At 41.1% G+C, this 22,049-nt stretch overlaps 2 protein-coding genes and 1 pseudogene across 2 annotated transcripts; 2 read left to right on the top strand and 1 right to left on the bottom strand.

Annotated features, from left to right (window-relative positions):
* Positions 1–11,221: 11,221 nt before the first annotated feature.
* Positions 11,222–13,084, top strand: LOC120289465 (annotated as a pseudogene).
* Positions 13,085–14,002: 918 nt separating this feature from the next.
* LOC104424535 (vacuolar protein sorting-associated protein 26B) lies at positions 14,003–19,232 on the top strand. The gene is made up of 13 exons (XM_010036997.3): positions 14,003–14,164; positions 14,253–14,366; positions 14,767–14,810; positions 14,924–14,997; positions 15,498–15,572; positions 15,676–15,748; positions 16,695–16,739; positions 16,854–16,965; positions 17,447–17,513; positions 17,625–17,669; positions 17,889–17,944; positions 18,211–18,386; positions 18,574–19,232. The coding sequence occupies exons 4-13, from the start codon at positions 14,953–14,955 to the stop codon at positions 18,753–18,755; spliced, it is 876 nt and encodes a 291-aa protein (XP_010035299.2). The 5' UTR covers positions 14,003–14,164; positions 14,253–14,366; positions 14,767–14,810; positions 14,924–14,952; the 3' UTR covers positions 18,756–19,232.
* A 499-nt stretch (positions 19,233–19,731) lies between these two features.
* Positions 19,732–21,640, bottom strand: LOC104424534 (rhodanese-like domain-containing protein 14, chloroplastic). The gene is made up of 6 exons (XM_010036996.3): positions 21,211–21,640; positions 21,011–21,057; positions 20,565–20,657; positions 20,317–20,455; positions 20,122–20,224; positions 19,732–20,054 (listed from the first exon to the last, which is right to left on the bottom strand). Exons 1-6 carry the CDS (start codon positions 21,434–21,436, stop codon positions 19,940–19,942), a joined length of 723 nt encoding a protein of 240 aa, XP_010035298.1. The 5' UTR covers positions 21,437–21,640; the 3' UTR covers positions 19,732–19,939.
* Positions 21,641–22,049: the final 409 nt, after the last annotated feature.

Below are 22,049 nucleotides of genomic sequence, written 5' to 3'. Positions count from 1 at the left end.
TAATAATAATCCTATTTAGCACGACAATTTTGAAGTGATATTATAGATGTGCTTGGTTCAATTTTTTCGAAAAGGCTTTTGACGTTCAAAACCCTTTTAAAAAAATTGAGGTATTTGTTCAATTTATAGTTCAACATTTGGCTAAATGGTGGCTTTGGCAATGCTAAAAGTCCAAAACAGCTCCTCACTCATTTTGGCTTTCAACATTTACAGATTGCCATTTTCTAGAGTTAAATGATTTTTTTCCAAACCCACACTCATTTTTTAATGTGACTGTTCATCTTCTCTTCGCGAGGGTGACCGGCAAGGCTAGATATGGCCAACACAAGGTTGAGAGAGGTCGGGGAGGTCACGAGACCCAGGCAATCATCGCCTAAGGCAACAAGGTTCCCACTACCTAGGCAATGGTTGCTTAGATTTCGCAACCTTAGGCACCCCTTGTTTGGGGTTACGCAATCCTCATGAAACCTAGGCGATGGTTGCTCAGTTCTGTCGACCTAGGTGACGGTCGCCTGGGTCTCATGATCTCAGGCAGCCTTTGCTTGGGGTTGCCTAATCTTCGTCTATGGTCGTTCAAGGTTGTGTGACCTTAGGTGGTGATCGCTGGGTCATGCACGGCGACCTCAAGTGGCCCTTGCCTAGATTGTGCAACCTTGCTAGAGGTAGAATGACCTTAAATGACAACCACTGATGCTAGATCTAGTTCCCAGCGGCCTAAGCCTTTCATTGGCTCCAATAAAAGATTTGAGTGTTTTGTAATAAAAAGAAAATACACACACAAATTGTAGCCAAAGCCTTTTGTAATTTTTTTTTTCCAAACTCTACTTGACCCAAAGTTGCTTTAAAAGAGAGTTCTTACCAAAGTAATTCACCTTTCCCCAAAGAGTTTTAAGCTTTCAACATTAGCATTTTCCCAAAGTTCATTCCAAAAGTCGAACCAAACACAAGTATTATACTTTGCGCTTAGAGTATTTGTTCATTTCGCATTATTAGAAGATTGCCTAATCAGTCCTAAATATGTTGTACATATGTTTATTTAGTGACAAATGTTTCAATTTTATCAAATTTAATCCTAAACCCTTACACGAAATTTCAATATTATCATTTATGATCAATTTTCATCGAAAATCACTAATTAGATAGTCTATTTGTTATTAGCCATCATACACGATATCCCCCGCTTTAGTAATTTTGGAATTTTATCTTGGCTATCAAATATAGTTAGAGTTCGAGAAATCAATCGCCGCTTCTTAATCATCCTCATAAAAAAAATGTGCAAAAAACCATAAAATTGACTTAGATGTGCCATTTTTCGACTGGAAAAAAAAATTAGACGTGCAATTTATAGAGAGGGAAAGTAATCGGAGAGAAACGAAAGGATGATGAGTGATTTGGAAAGATGAGAGTGGAGAATTGGCTAAGTACCACCAATCTCTATATACATCAATATTTTTGTGGATATATTTTATTGCACAAACTTCAATTAAATCCTAAGCTAAAATATTCTATTTGGAAAGAGGAGAAAAGTAAAAGGAGAAGGGGCTAGTTACCGACAAAACTGACATACATCAATCTTTTAACTAGGATAATATCCGTGTGTAAATGTACAATTAAATTCTAAAATTTTCTATTGGTAATCGGGTCATTTTAACTTGGATGATGGGGGTAAAATAGTCCTTTCATTGTTAACATTAGCACGCTTTCGTTGATGTGACTGGCGGCATGACTTTTCAATTGATTATTAATATAAAAGGGTGAAAACGGTCGTCCATGAAAACGGTATTTTTTTTTTTTGGTCGAAGGCTGGCAACTTGGGCAATAAAAAATTAACGGTGCTGACAAAAGACAAACTGCAGGGAACAATTGCCATGAAAAATTAGTAGCACAATTCCAATTGTTCACCACGCCTATTTTCACGTTTAAAATTTAAGAGGATATTCCATAAAAACAAATAAAGGATAAGCTTATCATAAATATGTTAATTTCAAAATTTTGGTGATACGAAAGTAATTCGAGGCAAATTTATTTGGACCTACCAGTTTAAGATTGTCAATGGTATTGTCCCTATAATAAATGTGGAGAAAGAGTGTAATAATTTCAATTAATATGGCAGTAAGTTTGAATTTAAAAATAATATTGGACTAATTTACGAAGTGATTTATTTATGATATGTCAAAAATTTTATTGAGTGCCCCGCTTATTTTAACTGCTATTATTACATAATTTGTTAAATGATATTAAATTTCCAACGGAGGTGAATATTCACGGAAGTAAACTTTTTCGAAGGAATTTTCTTTTCCTTTTCTTATCATTCCACCAGGGCCACCATTTTATAAGGATATACTTTGCGTGTATCGGATGCAAAAATATGGACCATCTCAATTTAGCAAGTGGTGATTTCCTTTTGAGATTCCATATAGACCTAGTGCCACGTTATCAACACCAGCTAATTGCATAAGATTCTGAATTTGATCAGAGGCTAAATGGGTATAGGTTCATTTATCGTCCTATCTATTCTCCTCGAACAACATGGATCGATTGGTCGGCTTCTCCAAATAATAAGAATTCGATTTATCTCACAATCGAATAGTTGTACAGTGATAACATCTTCTTTCACTCATCATTTTGATTATAAGGGGCGAACAGTTCCAAATTCTGTCTAAGTTTTCATCTAAAAACTGCAACTTATCAGTCAGAACATTTTTCTTAATTTTTAAAATTTGAAACCTACCTTATCACAGATTCAAGATTGGTTCTAGGATTTATCTAGATTTCATTTATACTTTTATTTGAATGATTACAATAAATTATCATCTCTAAGGACAACCATTTGCTGTAATTCACTGATCACAGCTTACATCTTAACACTAAAAAATTATGATATATTAATAAAGTAGAAGTCTCAGTCATATATATCGCCATAAATGGAAACTTGGATTAGTGATTTCAGAGTCCACACTCATTATTGGACATCATGAAATGTTATAGAATTGCATGAAGACACAAAATAAGAAAAACACAAAAACTCGTTCTAAATTCTAAGTTCTAGACGTTTGGCACCTAGAACTTACTTGTCAAAATATGTTCACCAACTCATTATTGAACGTCATGGAATGTTATGGGATTACGCGAAGACATAAAACAAAGAAAAACACAGATTTGTTCCAAGTTTCAAGTTTTGGGTGTTTAGAACTTGAAACCTATCAATCGGAACAGGTTTCCCATTTCAACTGATATAGTTCTTAAGTTTCATGTTCAATCTTGTATCTATGTTTATCCCTACCAATTAGTTCTTTCTTTGCGCCCCACTATTGAAGAAATTCGACCTGACACGAAGGTGCTATAACCTGAGAACGATCGCCGCCCCTCCTTCACGAGATTGCAGTACTCCTCGACATCCCTTGAGTAGTACAAGTACCGCATCCACCAACCAAGCCACGAAAAAAGCCATCGATTTTCTAATTCCCTATGTCAAATGCCACATACCTTGGTTCATCATAACCTAAGTGATAGGTACATGCATTTCCCTATGATGAAGATTGCGTGCGAGGACTCGCGAAATAACAAAACGGACGGTCAACAGAACTCAGGCTCGGAAGGCTCGGAATAACTAAAGAGTGGCCACTAATATTTGCAATGTTTGAAAATGAAATTAGCATGTGATGAATGGACTGACTGGCCCTATTGGCCGACAACAAGGACATCATCGTTTTGATTATTTGGCAGTTGATTCTCCCCCAGATGACTACCCGATTTGGCCACTTCGAATACCAATGTGGTTTCACCTTTCACGTGAACATAGATGCTCTTCAGTGATCGACGGCTCCCCATGGGGTAAGTTGACAATGTAGTGGTTCTCCTTGAGTCTTGTCATATTAGAAAAGGTATTTATTCATTTGATAATGGCGGTTGGGTGGTCGAACCTTTATAAAGCGCTCTGCTCATCCCTTTCGGGCACGGCGATCCCCTGTTCCGTCACGGCCGAATAAAAGAATATTGTCTAAAGAGTTAATGGAAGGAATGGCTCTTATAATGGAAGTTGTCTTGTCGGGTCTGGAATGCGTTGCCACGACTCTTGAGGCACTATGTGATGTTGAGGGTTGACCAACTCCATGGACCTCAGCATCTGCTTAAATTTGTTTCAGTTTGTTCTTCTCATTGCATGATTATTAAGATGAAAGCACTCAAACACAACAAATTAAAGAGTAAAAGTGAGCAAGCGAAATCAAGACACGAGATTTTTCCTAATCCACCCTTAAATGACCACTATAATGAGCACATTTTAACTCTTTGTTACAATTCTCGATTATAATCGATCGGGACTCTCATGTCTTCCTGTTGATAGAGAATATAAATCATATATGAATAAGCACTTCAAGAATTTGAATGGGAGCAGGATAACGGGATGTAGGCCCAACGGAGTCCAAGACTTGCCATGGGCCACACATTGCTTGGAGGAACTTTTCATGTCCTCGAGGCCCAATTAGGCACCGTAGATTCAAATATTGATCAAATAGAATTTACTAGTCACATGAGTGAGTTAAGGTTGCTTATGGTAAGCCTGTAACATGTCCACAAGTAGAATTGATTGGTGATCGGGCTGGACCTAAAAATAATTGCCTAGACCTGCCCATGATTCAAAAAAGTCGAATCTCCGTCGTATGGATTTGATCAGGCCTTGGTGAGCCAGCATGAGCAGACTGAGCCAAGAACGGAACAGTCTACCCGTGCCCTATTGTTTTGCCCTTTGAGCCGACGGTGCCCATCTGGGCGGCCTCCTGATGACCAGAGATATTTGTAATGTCCCTAACTTACACTAGAAAGTGGTTAGGGAGATTAATGTAGTTATGATTCGCATATCAAACCTGTACTTACCTGACTTCTACCGTCACTTGAAGAAGCGAGCTGCGTCGCACTTTGCTTTGGAAGGCTGATCTGTTTCCACACGGAAAGGCCTCCTTGCTTGACTCTTGTTTCTTTAACTTTGAGCAACGCCTAGGGTCACTATCATTAGACAACTTTGAGTTAGCTGAAGATTCTCCAAAAGAATAGAAACAGAAAAGGTAGGCCAACCTAACTCTTGTATAAGTTCGGTAGAACGTAGAAGCAATCACCATATCATTAGTTAATTGGAGATATATATATATATATATAATAGTCCTAAATCTATTTTATTTGTGCCGATTTAATCCTAAATATTTCCATTTGACTAACTTCATCCTAAAAAAATTTGACAACTTACCAAATTTTAATCATAAATATTTCGATTGTGCTAATTTAGTCAAATTTTTTGACGATTTGTTAGTTCTTCCAGGAATCCCTAACTCCTTGTCTATTGCCACACTAAATCACCGGAGAGGTCAATAAGCAAGGCGGATTTACCTTGACAAAAGGGTGCTCGTGGAGGGAAGAGCGACGCCCTTAGCGAGCGTGAAGAACGCACGCGCAAATGGCCAAAAGGGCGATTGTCGAGTGGTTGGCAGCCCAAGGGGTGAGAAGAGTGGCTAGCAACCATAGCCCCACGCCTCACGCCTCACGCCTCACGCCATCACCCTCTTCCCATCGTAAATTTCAACCAGCACTCCTCCGGTCACCGACGGGAACACGTACCCCACTGGAAAGACAATTGCGTTACGTGAAGCACAAACACATACCTTGTCAGCCAAGCAAGTGATAAAAATCTTAGAATTTCTGCTGTATTAATCACTAATTGCTACATAATCATTTTAATTGGTTTTTCTATGAGAAACCCACATATTATTTCAATCTCAATCAACCGGAATTTTTTAATTTTTAAGCTATCCATGTGAGTAAATTCGCGGCTGTCGATAGATTAAAACTTTTTAAAAATTTATAAATTTTGCTGAATTTTAGAACTTTTCTTTTATATTTTTTTTCAATGTTGGGCAACAACCCTTGCCCAATCTAGACAAGGGCCGCCTCACCCAAACCAAGGCCCTCACCAACCTAGGGTTAAAAAGGAAAAAGAGAAAAGAGAAAAGAAAAATAAATAGTAGTAGTAGTAGTAGTAGTAGTAGTAGTAGTAGTAGTAGTAGTAATTCAGGAAAAATTAAAGATTTGCAAAAATTATCCATGCAAGTGCCGATTGTGCCATGTAGGACGATCAACGTTGACTAGACCATCATGCTACCAAGTCTTGGCCAAATTAGATTGGAATGATTAAATTGATAAAAGATTTAGGATCGAATTGACAAATCGTCAAAATATTTACGATTAAATTAACACAATTGAAAAGTTCATAACTAAATTGGTAATTTTTGTCAAAATGTTTAGGACTAAATTGGCTAAATTGAAAGGTTTATGACTGAATTGATAGAAATGCAATTGGTAATTTTCCCTTAGTTGATTTGATATGTATTACGTTAAGAAAAATCCAAGAAAAAAGAATTAGTGTGGTGATGAGTAGTTAATATATTTTAATTGGTCCGTAACTCATTGGTTTAAGTATTTTAGTGAAGATGAGTTCAACTGAATATGTTGATAGGCTTGAATCTAGGCTCCCTCTTGGCGATCTCTTCAAGTAAAGTTATCAAGACTCTTTAACTGATCTTTGCAGTGACTATTGCCAGCATGATACTTCAAGTGTTCCTGGTCCCGCCGGCAACTGGCATTAAATAAAAATTCAAGCACCTAGTTATGCATTTTCTAAGTTCTTAGGTTATACCTGATGCCAGCTGGATACATTCACAAGCTAGTCGTTGGATCCTTTAAGGTTATGATTCAATAATCTTGGATAAAGTAGACGAGGAATCCTGAATGAATAATCATTCCCATGTTTGATCATGATGATTGGGTGCTTTGCTGTAAGTGATGTTCATGTGTATACAAATTGAAAGAGAAAAGGCATGAATTCTGTTTGAGCTTTTGTCGGTCTTTTCGGGCTTCATTATTTGTGGCGTTGATGGATCGTTTGCAGATGCTCCGCCTGCCTTTGCTCGGTGGTCCTGGACCAGCCTTCTTTGTGACTTTTACTTCGGCTCACGAGCTGCAGCTTTTGCATAAATTAAGCCCTCGATCAGAGAGATACAGAGCTGGCCGAGGTGTGGATTCAAAGGGGCCAACCCATTTCTTGGTTTTCACTTTTAGCACGAGACTCTGCCGTTCTGAAACTTGAGAGATCATTGTTCGTGTGTACATACCATTCAACCATGCTCAGTCAGCGGGTTGGAGCCTTGGAGGGGCCGGGCTGGGCCTTAAAATCCTTGTTCAAGCTCGGGCTGTACCAAGCTCATAAGGGAAACTGAGCAAGCAACTTCATGGTCCAAGCAGGATAAGAATGTACTGTTTATCTCAGGTTATTCGTCTTGAGAAAATACGTGGTGTTCGTTGTACCCTCACTATCCGACTACCATTCGAGCATTTGAGGATGGACATGTCTAGAACGTGCAAAACTCGAGTCTGACAGAAGATTCAAGTTTTCTTTTCCCAAGAACCTAAACATTCTCTAAAGAAATTGCTCAAGGTGGTCCAATCAAAAGCAACAGAGAATAATTGGGTCGTGAGAACTTAGTACATTGGCAACTTCTTGGACGAGCAACGGTTCCCTTGTCCTTGTCTCGATCCAAAGGGCTGGAGATATCTTTAAAGGGACATGGTGAACACGGACCACGAAATTTTAGTGAATGGAATCGCCACTTCATTGAAGTAACTAAGTGGATCCGGTGGGATTTCGATAAGGGCAATATAATTAATGAGCAGATCTTGCAAATTGATCGATATTTCTGTAGGCGAGCTCTTAAAGATGTCATAGGATAGCGGAAGGGGAAAGGATAAATGTCTCCATCCCATGACTAATTCCACGCACTTCTGGTGGGGAATGGTGCTTCGATGCTGGTCAGATTGCATTCTTTGTCGGCGACCACGAGGGACGAGACCGAATCAAGAAAACCGAATGCGTCGACCCTGGATTGAAACTGATATTGATGATCCTGCGACGAAACGATCATTGCTCCAGGAAGATATTTTAGCAAGTTTTCTTTCTCCGGAAGCCCTGAAAGAATTTATTAACTCAGCCAGTTGGAGCGTCGGGCAATGATTTTCAGTTAGGAAGTAGAATTCGTTTGTTAAAAATCCCGTCGACTGCGTGCTCTGATTAAAGCCACATGTGTAGGCAAAAGGCTTGAAATTAACCAGTGGATCTTTAAATAGTCAGAAATATGCGTTTGTGTCCATAGTTACCGATAGAGAGAAATTCAAACGAGCAAAACACACGCACATCAATTAGGCCAATCTAGAGGACGGCACGTGTCCACCTCCTGAAATTTTGTTAGTAGCACGAAATCCACACGAACCTAATACTTATGGACCGTAAATCATGCGAGTTTGAGCAGGTCTCGATGAGTGCTCCCATATTCAGCCCGAGTTTTGCGTTGAGTGCGCTGAGCCCGTTTCGATTTCATGCTAATCAAGTCATGTTAAAAACAATGGACGTCATATGATACTAAAGCTAAAGGGGCTAGTCAAAATGTGCTCGGCGTACACGCTTTGGATACGGAGAAAACTAAGAGAGCGTAGTTTGAAAATTAGGCCCTTGGTTAGTTCTCGTTCAACAAGGTGGACACGTTCAATGGATTAGCTGCTTCATGTTGACCGTATTAATAGAGCACGTCTACCAAATAATAATAAGGAAAAAGTCAACAAAAGCACACTTATCCAAAACAAATTGTGAATAATAATCTTACCACTGCCTTTTTCAAGAGAGACTTAAATAGTGTTGTGTACAGTCTGCACTTGTTCCGCATTATAAGGAGAAATTGCCAAACCAATCTTAAATTTATCATAGGAACGTGAATTCAATTATAATATTTTCAATTTTATCAATTTAATTTTACACCTCTATAGGAAATTCCAATGTTACCTTCTACAATCAATTTTCATAAAAAATTACTGACATTAAAGTCTACTCGTCATTGTTTGTCATGCGTGGTATATCACCACCTTAGTGATCTTAAAAGAAAATTGACCATAAAGATTATACATAATTTTGCACAAAGATTTAATATGAGATTGGCAAAATTTAAAAGAAAATTAAGATTGAATCAACTTTTGTCAAATAAGGTTAAGATAGATTGGACAATTTCCTCCACTGATATCAATCAAGGGAAAATTATCATTCAAAAGTAAATCAATCACATATCTAGCACTTCAACAAATTCATTGATCCCTTTAAACCTTCGTTCTTTCCAAATTCAAAATTAAAATCTCCCTTGATCCTTCTCTGATGAGCTAAACTTTTCTTATGTTATGTTATAAGCTCAAATTCATTTTTTTAGATTGACCAAATCGTCAAATGTCCAATTTTTCAACGCTCTTACGTTTCTCTTGCCGACCCAAAAAGGCCATACCCGTGTTCTTTTGTTTTTTTCCTCATATTTATTTTCCTAACACAAAGTTGTGTGAACTTTTCGAAAGTACGAGCGCGAGGTAGTGCGGTCAGAAAAAAGTACCTAAGATTCCTCAAGCAAGCGACAAGAACACTAGCGATTCAATTCCGGTTTCTTATCTTTTAAGACATGGTTGACATGAAATGTGGGCAGGTCAGGGTGCACAACATTTAAATAAAAGACTAAACTTTTAGGACGTACCAAATATTTCGGTGGAGGTTTGCTTGGAAAGTTGGCAAAATTTCACGGGATCAAATGTTATAACCAGTCTAAAGTTTCCTTTGACCTAAAAAAAAAAAAAACAATCATGAATTTTGTCCTCACTCCATTTTCTATTGCAAATCCGATCAGAAAAGATCCTCCGAAGGAGAATTTCATGAACTTATAAAAGTATATATAAAAAAAAAACATGTAACGTTCAATTGGTCCAAATTGGACCCATGTTGGAGTCAAGCCCATTGAATAGATTGCACAGACACGGTTAAGGACCATATAATAAAGAAATACTTTAATGATTGGTCCCGAAATGTCTTATTGTATCATTTACGTATCATGGGATGTTAGGTTGATTATGAAACTATTGAGATCATAATATTTCTTTGATGTCTTCTTAGACAATTCAAATATAGAAAGGATGCTTTTCGCATGATATATTTTCTCGAGGTTTGAATGACTCTACAGACGGAAGAGTATAATAATAACAATAGCGACGGCAATTTAGAGTTTGGTTTGGTAGGAATTGTGCCGCAATTGTTCTGCATAAAAGTCGTATTTCTTTCGATGCTAGTTAAAAGCTTAAAGTTACTATAAAAATCAAATGAAACTTTTGCATGCTATTTCATTTTTTTAATCAATTTAATTTTTTAAAGAATCTTGCTTCACACTCGACTGTGTACTCTAGTGCAAACTAGAATATATGTTATTTCAAGTAAAACGTGCTGCAATGAATGCTGTGTCAGACGTCATCTCGAAATAAAATAAAAAAATTGTTGCACAAGTTCATGATATAAATAACGTAGCCATGAACCACTGGCACTGTAAGCAATGTCTTGGAGATTTTTTTTTTTTTTTTAAAGGGGAGAATACTGAGTATATGTCAGCTTATCAAGTGATGCGATATATTATAATCGTACATTACATATGACTTACGAAGGGTTGCCGGCCGGCCTGAGACAACCTCTCCCTGAGCCAACCGCTCCCTTCAGCCTCGTCCCACAATTGGCTCAAAACAATGAACTAACGAAATAAAGTAATTCTGTGGGCAAATGTGTTCTCAGGGTGTTAACTAAACACGAATTTTAAAGAGTTTCAATTTTCGTAGTTTAGATTATACATCACAAAAGATTGAAATTAGAAGTTTTTTATTATGAAGAAACTTCAAACTAGTACGGTTATAACTCTAAACTAGTTTTTTTATCATTAAAAATCCAAAACTAATACATTTATCACAACTTTATCCTCCCGTTAGTTTATTAAATTTTATCATTAAATTACCATAATGGATAGGATGTACTAATTTTAGTTTTTATCCTCCACCTGTTACACATGGTATCGGTTTAGGATTTTTCATGTTATTAATTTAATTTAATGAAAATTAATAAAAAGTAAAGTTGTTAGAAATGGTAATTTTGTTAGAAATGTATTAATTTTGGTATTTTTGTGATGTTACCCATTTTATTTTGGTTAACTGGCGTAGGTGGCAATGTTTTAACCGAATCCTTGAAAAGAATGGACCAGATAAAAAGTCAAGTCGTACATTCACGGCCGGAGCCAAACATCGACAGCTACCTCCCTCTGCTAAAACCCTCTCTCTCTCTCTCTCTCTCTCTCTCTCTTGATTCGGCTTTTTTGACCAATTAATGGCGCCGGCTCTGGACCTCCCCCTACCTCCCCATCGTCCCCATTAAAGCCTCCTCCTCTCTCTCTCCCATCTTCAACCCCAAATCGCCACCTGTTCGTCAATCCCAGCCTCGCCCGTGGAGTTTCTGCAACTGTAAAACCAGTCGAAAATCGTCATCGTCATCGACCCATCACTCGCCCAGCCATGATGGGCTCCGGCAACGGGCTCGCCCTCCTCCTCGCCGCCGCCCTCCCCGCCCTCTTCCTCCTCCGCCTCCTCTACAGGACCTCGCTCCTGCACAAACTGGCGGCGCTCCTCCGATCGGTGGAGGACCGGTGCCACGCGTACCAGCACTACCGGATCCCCCAGTACAGCGAGCACCTCCAGGAGAACCAGCTCTACCGCAAGGTCTCCACCTACCTCAGCTCCCTCGCCTCCCTCGACGGCTCCGACTTCACCAACCTCTTCTCCGGCGCCCGCTCCAACGACGTCGTCCTCCGCCTCGACCCCGACCGGCCCGTCGCCGACCGGTTCCTCAGCGCCCCGCTCTCGTGGGCCAACGAGGCCGGCGGGCCCGAGCGGCGGGCCTTCGTGCTGAAGATCAGGAAGCGGGACCGCCGCCGCGTCCTCCAGCCTTACCTGCAGCACATCTTCCAGGTCTCCGACGAGATCGAGCAGAAGAAGAACGAGGTGCGGCTGTTCATGAACCTCGACGGGGGCGAGCGGCCCGGGAGGGCGGCCCGCGGTGGCTGTCGGTACCGTTCACCCACCCGGCGACGATCGACACCGTCGTGATGGATCCGGAGCTGAAGGGCAAGGTGAAGTCGGACCTCGAGAGCTTCCTCAAGTCGAAGCAGTACTACCACCGGCTCGGCCGCGTCTGGAAGCGGAGCTACCTCCTGCACGGCGCGTCCGGCACCGGGAAGTCGAGCTTCGCGGCGGCGGTGGCGAAGTTCCTCGAGTACGACATCTACGACGTCGACCTCTCCCGGGTCGCCGACGACTCCGACCTGAAGGCCCTCCTCCTCCAGACGACGCCCCGGTCGGTGATCGTCGTCGAGGACCTCGACCGCTTCCTGGAGAGGAAATCGACGGCCGTGAGCCTTTCCGGCGTGCTGAGCTTCATGGACGGGATCGTGTCCTGCTGCGGCGAGGAGCGGGTGATGGTCTTCACCATGAACGACAAGGATCGGATCGATCAGGCGGTGACGAGGCCCGGTCGCATAGACGTCCACGTGCACTTCCCCTTGTGCGATTTCTCCGCCTTCAAGGGCCTGGCGAGCAATTACTTGGGACTCAAGGAGCACAAGCTGTTCCCGCAGGTGGAGGAGATCTTCCAGGCCGGGGCGAGGCTGAGCCCGGCCCACATCGGCGAGATCATGATCGCGAACCGGTCCTCCCCGACCCGGGCCCTGAAGACCGTGATCGGCGCCCTGCAGAGCAGCAGTGAAGGGCGGGAGGTCCTGAGCAAAAATGGGGCTACATTGACCGGTAGCCGGTCCGGGCGGGAGGCTGCCGAGCCCGCTTCAGTCTTTTGTAGGGAGAGCGTCCACACGGTTAGGGAGTTCGGGAAGCTGTACGGGCTTTTGAAGATGGGCAGCCGGAGGAGAGACAATTCCATGGACTTAAGTTCGGGCGAGAAGGAGGGGTCGAAGCATGAAGCCCAGAGTTGAGGCCATTCAGAATTGTTCATTCGACTAGAAACGGGTTAACCTCGAGATTAACATCGATGTATAACTAGGAAATTTAATGCTTATTTCTTATTTTTCGCCAGAGGAATCATAAGTGAAATTGCTTGATCTTTGTATAGTCATGGCAATGAAAACCGTTTGTTTTCTTCTTCGGCGCTGGGAAGTGAGCTGAGCTCGGAAACGTTTTGCTTGATGCGGGCAAACGGTCAGATCCCTTTTCTTGTGCACGGAGGCTTTTAAACGATCGATGATGATGCCTTTGACAATCCTCGCATTTATGTCTGACTTTTCTCACTGCCTTCTTCTGGTAAACCATAATAGGGGAGAATTTATGGGAGACGTTCGCTTTTGTCAATGCGACACCCTGTACGAAAATCGTGTTTGACGGTCCCGACCTCGGATCCCGTGGACAGCTTGCTCCCCAATGATGTTCTCAAATTGGAGCCTACCATCATTAACTCGGAACACAAATCCTTGTCAAGTGACATGTCATGTCAGCTCGTGAAGACGTGAAAAGAATAGTGATGCGGCACATTCCATCAACTGAGACAGAGTATCTTCGAGAGCTAAACAGCGAGGGTACCTTTCTTTTAAAAATAGTGGATGGTGTGATACTGTAAGAGTTAGAAAAATGACATGTTGGGAATGATTGCATCATGGGCATGTCATCCGCCGGCCCTCTCAAGTCACATCGACCACAGAAAAAACACTTTTGGACGAGTTTAGATGAGATTATTTAGATACGAAGTCCAGTCAAATTAGACTTATATTAGCACATGAATTTTTTCCAGGCAAAAGTTGTACCGGTCCGCCCATTGATCACCTCTAATTTAAAGTTCCTTTCACTCTGCAATTAGTCATGTAGTTGTGAATTATAGTTGGGTTAGTCTCAATCGAGTGATCAAAACGACTTCATTCGGATCCCACCCAAACCAGAAAACGGGCCGCTCGCACGGTGCCTAAAATGGGCCGACGGCCCATAGAGCCACGTGCGGGCCGCGTGCGGGCGGGTGTCACGTGCGGAGCACCTGCCGCGACTCCCTGCCCCAGAGGGCCAGCGAAGCGAATTTTCGTCTCGGTCTCGTCTCCCCTTCCTCGTTTCCATCTGTACGGGGCCCTGCGCAGTAGATCGACGATCCGGCTCGCTTCGCTTCGATTTCGCTCCGCAAAAACCTCGCGAAGAATCTCCAAAGCAAATCCGCAAATTCTCTCCCCCGCTTCCGCTCGAGGTACGCCAATCTAGCGATCGTTGACGTGAAATTTTCAGCGTCGATTGAGGGAATCGTCTCACACGGGGGGAATTCTTTCGTGCCGTAGCCATCGAGCTTGACCCGCGGACGTCGGCGTGCCGTGTTGTTCGGGGGCGTTTCGGCGACGGACGGAGTGAGGTCCGTGCTGGGGCTGCTTCGCGGCCTGATTTCCGCTCTCCAGGTATTTGCTTAATCGTCTTCGAGTCTGCCGGATTCGATTTTTTTTTTTTTACCCCTTTAGTCGCGGGACTGGATTCGCGTCCTCCGGTCGATTCATTTCCTTCGATTTCTCATCCGGTATCATTCGATTAGCTACCCTGTGTCTGTGTAATCGAGAATGAGAAGGGTTGTGTGGTTGTTGACTGCAAGTTAGGAGTTTGATAATATGTCCTTACATTGCACGCCGCGCCTGGCAATCGTTTCTAGTGTGATTTCGAGTATTGTATGCGGGTCGTCCTCGGCGTGATTTTCGTCGAGCGGTTGATTTTCTCTGTTTTCTTTTTTCTTCTCATTTGTGCATTCTTTCCCTTAGTCTGTTCTTGCAACTAAATTGCGTTTGCCACTTTCTATTTTCTGTCCAGATTTGAGGCACCGCTTGTTTGTGGAGTAACATCGCGGCAATATGGTTAGCAATCAGCAGAACCTTTGATTCGAGGATTGTTCTGATTTATTTCCTGACAGAATGTGGAATATGATGCTGTGCATGTTCTTGATAGTTATCCTTTTTTTTTTCTTCAGAATTATCTTCTTGGAGCATTTAAACCATCATGCAACATTTTTATCACATTTGCCGATGGGAAAACCGTAAGCAGGTAATCCAAGTCTGCTACTGTTTGACTGATTATTACTGGGGAGTGGAACGATTCTCCTTGCTTGATGAAAATGGTTATCAAAATAATTTCCAACTTTTGAGATCTTTATCCTTTGTGGGGGTTGTTCTCTGAATACATAGATCCATGCACACTGATATTAGTTGCTCTAGTCTGGGAAAAACCATTCAACATAAAGAATACTGCGAATGTAGCATAAGCATCAGAACAAAAGTCTGTCTTTGGAAGTATTGTGTAAATGGTAATTCTGCATCTTATCACTGGTATTGTGCCCAAAAGTTTTCGAATTTGGTTCCAAGGCCTCAAGCTTGCAGCACTGTTAGACTCTACTAGTCACAGGCACCTTTTCATTTTCTGTTATCTCAAGTGTAGATTAGTTATCAGCTATCTTTTCATCATCATTGTCTTCGTCATAAGTGCATCACAGTTGATGCGAAAGGGTTATATTATGCAATATCTCTATAATTCTTGCATCCTCATAGGTTCCTCTGAAGAAGGAAAATGGCCAAACTGCCATGGTCCCACTATTCCAAAGCCAGGAAAATATATCTGGCAAGGTATTCTTCTATTTTTGTACTCAGTGCCAAGTATTGCAACACCCACTATTTTGTGAAAAAATAGCTTCATGTAAATATGGTTTCGATTGGTTTTGTCATCCAGGTATCAATAGAACCAATTCAAGGGAAAAAGGTTGAACACAATGGTGTAAAAGTTGAACTCCTGGGTCAGATAGGTTAGTGCCAGCTACAATGTGATGTTAGAATTATGCTCTGGTGCTTTGAGAAGTCTCTTCTCTGACTTTCATGCCCCCCATTTGGTGATCAAAGGGTGCATTCTCCATTGCAAGCAAATAGCTGAATCTGACTATGCTATTGCTAATTTATTCTTCTGCTCAAGCAACTGCATGTCTTTGTGTTTTCATTTTAATACATTCAAAAATGTTATCTACTAGTAGCAGTAGCTATTGGCTCTGTTGTTTTTGTGGATGGTGTTATTGTTTGAAATTTGAGTGGGTGAATCATCTTATGCTCAAGCGGAAATTGTCTTCTTAAATTAGCTGTAATTACAATTTGAGTGGCCTTCTCTAGTTTCTAAAGATAGTTCTCATGTATTTTCTTAGAGAGAATTTCGTTCTGTGTTGGAGGTCAATTGCTCTCCAGGATAACGTCAATGAATGCATGACGCCATAGTCCTTTTTCCTTTTTGAGACTATAAAGGATTGTCTAATTGTGCTTATCTTGTACTTTTGATCGAGTTGGTTGGAGAGTTGTCATGTGAATTGCTGTGGTCCATATCAAATTTTTGTGTTGATCCATAGTGATTGTTGATTTTACTGTATTGAGAAGATTCTTAAGAAGAATATGATTTTAAGGTTGTTTTGTATCAAGATGAATGCCATAAATTCAATCCAATGCTTTGATGGAACATTGTAATGGTCATAGGCAAACATCTTTTTAGTTGATACTAGTGCTGAAAGTTTTTTTTTCTGGCTTTATTAATGGCAAGCTTTTCTGAATGGAAAAGAGAAAATGCCTACTCTAAACTTTGTATATTTGGTTGTGCATATTGACTTCCTTTTATCTTCCCTCTTCTTTTTTTATGATTATTTGTTGTAGTCAGTTTAACATATGCATTTTTGGCCAGTGTATTTAAATGATTGATCTTGTTTTACTTTTCAGAGATGTATTTTGACAGAGGGAACTTCTATGATTTCACTTCTCTTGGTGAGTTTCACTTTAGGCCTGTCTGGTGCAACATGATAACTACTTTGTTGTTTTATGGGTTATGATCCATTTGTTAGCATCGAATGATTCTTATTTGTGTTCTTTCATTTGCAGTTCGTGAGTTGGATGTCCCTGGTGAATTGTATGAAAGGAAAACATACTCGTTTGAATTTTCTACGGTTGAAATGCCTTATGAGACATATAATGGAGTTCATGTGAGGCTTAGGTAAGTGCTTTGTTGAATTCTGCGCAGAGAAATATGGTTTACATGGAGGAATTCCCAACAACTTCCTTACATGATCTCACACTATCTTTTGTTTGGCAACTTGAGATGTTCTATATTTCTGGTGCCCTTTTTAGTGCTTTCAGCTCTATGCATGCGCACACATGTTTGTCTATATATCTAAGCATCTCTGTATGTACTCATGATGTGCTTTTGCTTTTGCTTCATGCTGACAAGTGATGAGCTGTCACTAAGACCAAGTCCATAGCGATCTCAAACTGCTTCATAGGTTCCCTTTTTTAAATTCTGTTTCTGACAAGGCCATATTTTGGTCAGTCAATTTATATGAATGTGTGCCGTGATTGACTTAATGCCTCAACTTTACTTCTGTTGGTTGCGGTTGTCCAATCCACTTTTTCTAAATGAAAGGAGTCTTTGATCTGTGTGTAAAAGTTGTTTTAGTTTTCTTGTCCACTCTTTTCAGGTATGTCCTGAAAGTAACAATCAACCGTGGTTATGCTGGAAGCATTGTAGAATACCAGGATTTTGTGGTAAACTTATTCTTTTCTCTGCCATTAATAGTCGATTACTATACACAGTTACAGCTACTGTCAACTATGGCATCTCAAAGTTTTTGTTTTATGGTTGTCTTATTTCATCAGGTTCGAAATTATACTCCGCCACCATCAATAAACAATAGTATCAAGGTGGGAGCAATGCTCTGTTTAAGAGTGGTTTTCAACATGCCTTCAATTTTGTCATAGTTTTTTCTATATATGAGGATATGATAGAAGCATAGGAAAATTGTTCCATAGTCTGAGAGCTCCCTTATCTCACTTTTATTTGACATCACATGCATAGTCTCTTCATTGCTATAATTGTTTCTCAAAATTCTCAATTTTCATTGCTATTTTTGTGTCATGCAGATGGAAGTGGGAATTGAAGATTGCCTACACATTGAGTTTGAGTATAATAAAAGCAAGTGAGTTCCTTTCTTTTTTCTTTCTTCCTTTAAGATCTTACCGGACCTCATTTGCTTTGTGGTAATCTGAGATGCAAAACATTCTTTTTAATATAGGAGAATGCACTGACGCAATCTGTTTTCTTGTTAGACTAATTATCTCGACCACCTGTCCATCATCACACTTTTACTATGTAGACATCGCAGATTCTTGGTCTAAAGGAGGATGGTTTTCTCATTTTGAATAGGAACTTTTTCATTGCCTGTGCAATTTGCATGTGTTGCAGGTATCATCTGAAAGATGTCATTATTGGAAAAATATATTTTCTTCTCGTGAGGATCAAGATTAAAAACATGGATCTTGAGATCAGGCGTCGAGAATCAACGGGCTCTGGGCAAAATACTCATGTCGAGACAGAAACCCTTGCTAAATTTGAACTTATGGATGGTGCTCCCGTCAGAGGTATAGCTACCAAACCTTGAGGTTTTGTACTTCACTACCAAACGTCTATGCTCGTATGTCATGTTGTATGAAATGTTGTCATTTTTAAGGAAGGTGTCTTTTTTGTCTCGTCTTTGGATGCTATAGACCTGTTGCTTATGATGAGCACTCGATGCAATGGCTCATAAGCATGTATTTGCTTGTACAGGTGAATCTATACCCATTAGATTGTTTCTTAGTCCTTATGAATTGACACCAACCTACCGGAATGTCAACAACAAGTTTAGCGTGAAGTACTACTTGAACCTTGTTCTTGTTGACGAAGAAGATCGACGGTATTTTAAGCAGCAGGAAATCACAATATTTAGGTTACAAGAGACATCGTCATGATCCAAGAATATCAGCACAGAATTGGTCTATTGAAAGTGGAAATTGACTGCCTTGTGACATCTTGTAAGGCCTTTGAGGTTTAGGATTCAATAGTGGGACAGACAACTTTTGGCTTGTAAAGGGCAACTGCTGATTGTTATACCGGCTCTATCACAGCTTTGTTTTTGGTGTTGTTGCTGCAGTTGCCTGCAGGGATGAAGAGAATGACTGGGTGGCTTTTATTATGGATGATCTACCAGTTAGTGTCGTAAATAATATTCTGGTACAGCGTGAGGTTCCTTGGTGCTTTTGCAGAAACCACATATACTCCATGGCGTTTAGACTTTATTTGCAGAAAATATCACACTTAGTGCATTGACATGTGTTGATTGGTCATTATCTTTTTCTGGTCCTTGATGTACCCTGCAATCTTCTTGTTTTAACATTGCTTCTTTCCCGTATATATTTTATATTACTGGATCATTATTTTTGCTTGGCTTTCGTTGGAGTTGATGGCTTGATACTGATGTTATGTTCTTGGCTAATGAAATTTATTGTAGATATGAACTACTGGAGAATGGCAGATATATCTACCAATTAGACTCTGGGAATTAAATGTCCGGCAATTTTGGACAGACGCAAATCTGCAAATGTTACGGATTCACATTGCCTAGTCTATAGTGCCTGAAACTTTAGCGTCTTTTATATCTCTTTTTTTCGATAATGATTTTGATCCTTTTGAGCTGATGAAGGGTCTCTGGTCTCTTAATTCCTCTTTGGCCAGAGAGCGGATGAAACTTTTCTTTTTGCCGAAGATAAATTGGAGATGCTCTGAGCTGCGTGGTAATAAACGAGGAAATTTTGGCCATTTCTCACACAAAAGGAAATTTCGTAATCGATGCATTTTTCAACTCCTGCTTCATTCATTTTGCCACACGTATAGAATGGATTCAAAGAAGCGCGAATTCTTCTACTTCGATGCATTTTGGGACGGATGGGAAGAAAAAATCGATGTTCTGATTGGAGATGCATTCTTGTAGTCTTACTCCTGCAAGATATCAATGATCAAGCTGTCTGGTTTACATGGTCATCAAAGTACTCATCGTACGACTGGCGACAGGCGACAGGCGACATTGACCGCCATATCCCATGTGATTTTCCTAAATGAGAATGATCAAAAAAGAGACGGTATGATGCTCGAGTTTTCACTCTTCAGAAGCTGCCGGCAGTCCCTCCTTGAACCATGTATACAAGCCCCCTTCTAAATAGTAGACATTGGTGTAGCCGTTGAGCACCAGCAGGTATGCAGCAATAAGTGATCTGCAGGAAAGAGCTTGATGAGTAACTATCGAACGATCTCCATATTAGAGGATCAAATCATGATTACCTTGATTGTTGTCCTTCGGGAAGATTTTGAGATGGCTTCATCGTGCCACCGGCTGAGCAAGCCACGATTATCTTGGCATCTTTACCGATTTTCGATTCCACAGCTGTGGCAAACAGGAGGTTAAGAAGATCAGTCTCACATCTTTCGCAACACAGGGAACACCGTCGAAAGCAAGATAGCACGACAGGGCTATACTCGTTATGAAGTCCGGGTTCTCCTCCGTGCCCGCGAAGATGCCGAAAAAGGCGAATGCAGCTCGCCTCGCAATGTCCCATGCCGTCCATTCCTTGATGAGCCTATATATTTGCACGTTTATTGCCCCCGGCGGATGAGCCTACCATATAAAAACGAGCACACATTTTCCTCAATCCAGCATGTCCGATGGATCCAATTCGTGGTCGTGCAAAAATTAAAGATGATAGACAGCAAATCGACTAGCTAACCTCCTTGTATTCTGCTTCAGGTCGTACATCAAGAATTACAAACTTATTTTCCTGCTGAAGGCGCAGTGCTTCCTTCACATCCACACTCCTTACCTGGGAACAAGATATTCAGCTTAATTCAAAAGCTAATTCACTTTCCTGATCAAGGATCACTGAGCAAATCCATCCCTTTCCAATATGTAGTAAGTTAAGCCCCTTGTCATGTTTTACTTCATTCGACATCTCTCCCAACAATTATAGGCAACAGAAATGAATTAGGATTGACGGCATGTCTATTTAAGTTCGTCTAAGTCATTTGGACGTTCAAACAGACATGAGAATTCCTGTCAGATGGAGTGTCCTCTCTGTCCCAGGGACAGACTGTTCTCCTTTTGCACACGTGAATGAGCATGTCTATGTATGCGAGAGAGAGAGAGAGAGAGAGAGAGAGAGAGAGAGAGAGAGACCCTTTTCTGGAGCAGCAATTCCCTCTTCACCTTCCATTCTTCTTCAGCTAATCCCTCAAGATAAATTAGAGAAAAATCAGTTCGTGTTGGTGAAGCTAACTGGCTAGGAGTTCAAGATACTCCTGAGACATATTCGCTTCTCTAAGCGAATATGAACATTACCAATGAATTGGGCGGCCAACTAGCCACGGTATGAATACCTGGTGACTTTGCAGGCTTTGTTGCTGCACTCATGACTTTCAGCCCGCCAGCAACAGATCGTGTCGACAAGCTCCTGTGCAAATGCCCGAACGATCCAAGCGCGGCGCGGCAGGGGGCATGGTCGTGAGCGGCCCTCGGAGTGAAAACGAGAGGCGAGGACTGGAAATTGGAGTGCAAAGAAGATGAAGATGCCGGATGGGGCGTGACCGAAGTTAGACCCGCCATTTTCTTCTTCCTTCTCTCTTATCCCCAGCGCTTCAATCAGCAACGCAGCACTTGGAAATTGTTGTGTTAATCAAGACTGGTCTTTTGATAGTATGACAAGGAAATTTGGCAACGAGACTTCGTATTTTCTTGGTGAGTTCTTTCGGTATGTTTTCTGGGGATATTTCTGCACACGAGACGGTCTAGGGACGATGGGGCCACTTGAATTGGAGATTTGAGGATATTTATCTTGCTCAGAATCTGAACTTGTGGTGGACATTCCAAATTGCACTTGTTGATGTGGCTTTGCTATTCTAGCCTCATCCATCCGATGCTTTCCTTTCTCCCGCGGGCCCTCCCATTGAGAACGACGGAGGCTCGAGAAGTAACAACACGAGGCGATACATGTTGATATGCATTTGAATTGCGGAAAATAATAAATCTCGCGTGACTTCTACCCAATCCAACAATTTGAAGCAAGTTTGTCTTGAACTTTTTAACTTCTGCCGTTTTGAGGCAATGGTCAGATTTATTTATTTTATCGATCCTACTCTATTTCTATTTTATTTCTCATTCTTATACTTTTGCCTGGTCTCTATGTAAGGCGTGGAAGTCGAAACTAATACCTGAAACT

This window comes from Eucalyptus grandis, chromosome 11 (genome assembly GCF_016545825.1).
Source record: "Eucalyptus grandis isolate ANBG69807.140 chromosome 11, ASM1654582v1, whole genome shotgun sequence".
Taxonomy (NCBI): domain Eukaryota; kingdom Viridiplantae; phylum Streptophyta; class Magnoliopsida; order Myrtales; family Myrtaceae; genus Eucalyptus; species Eucalyptus grandis.
The sequence above is the reverse complement of the archived record's forward strand: the minus strand, read 5'-3'. Positions and strand labels throughout refer to the sequence as shown.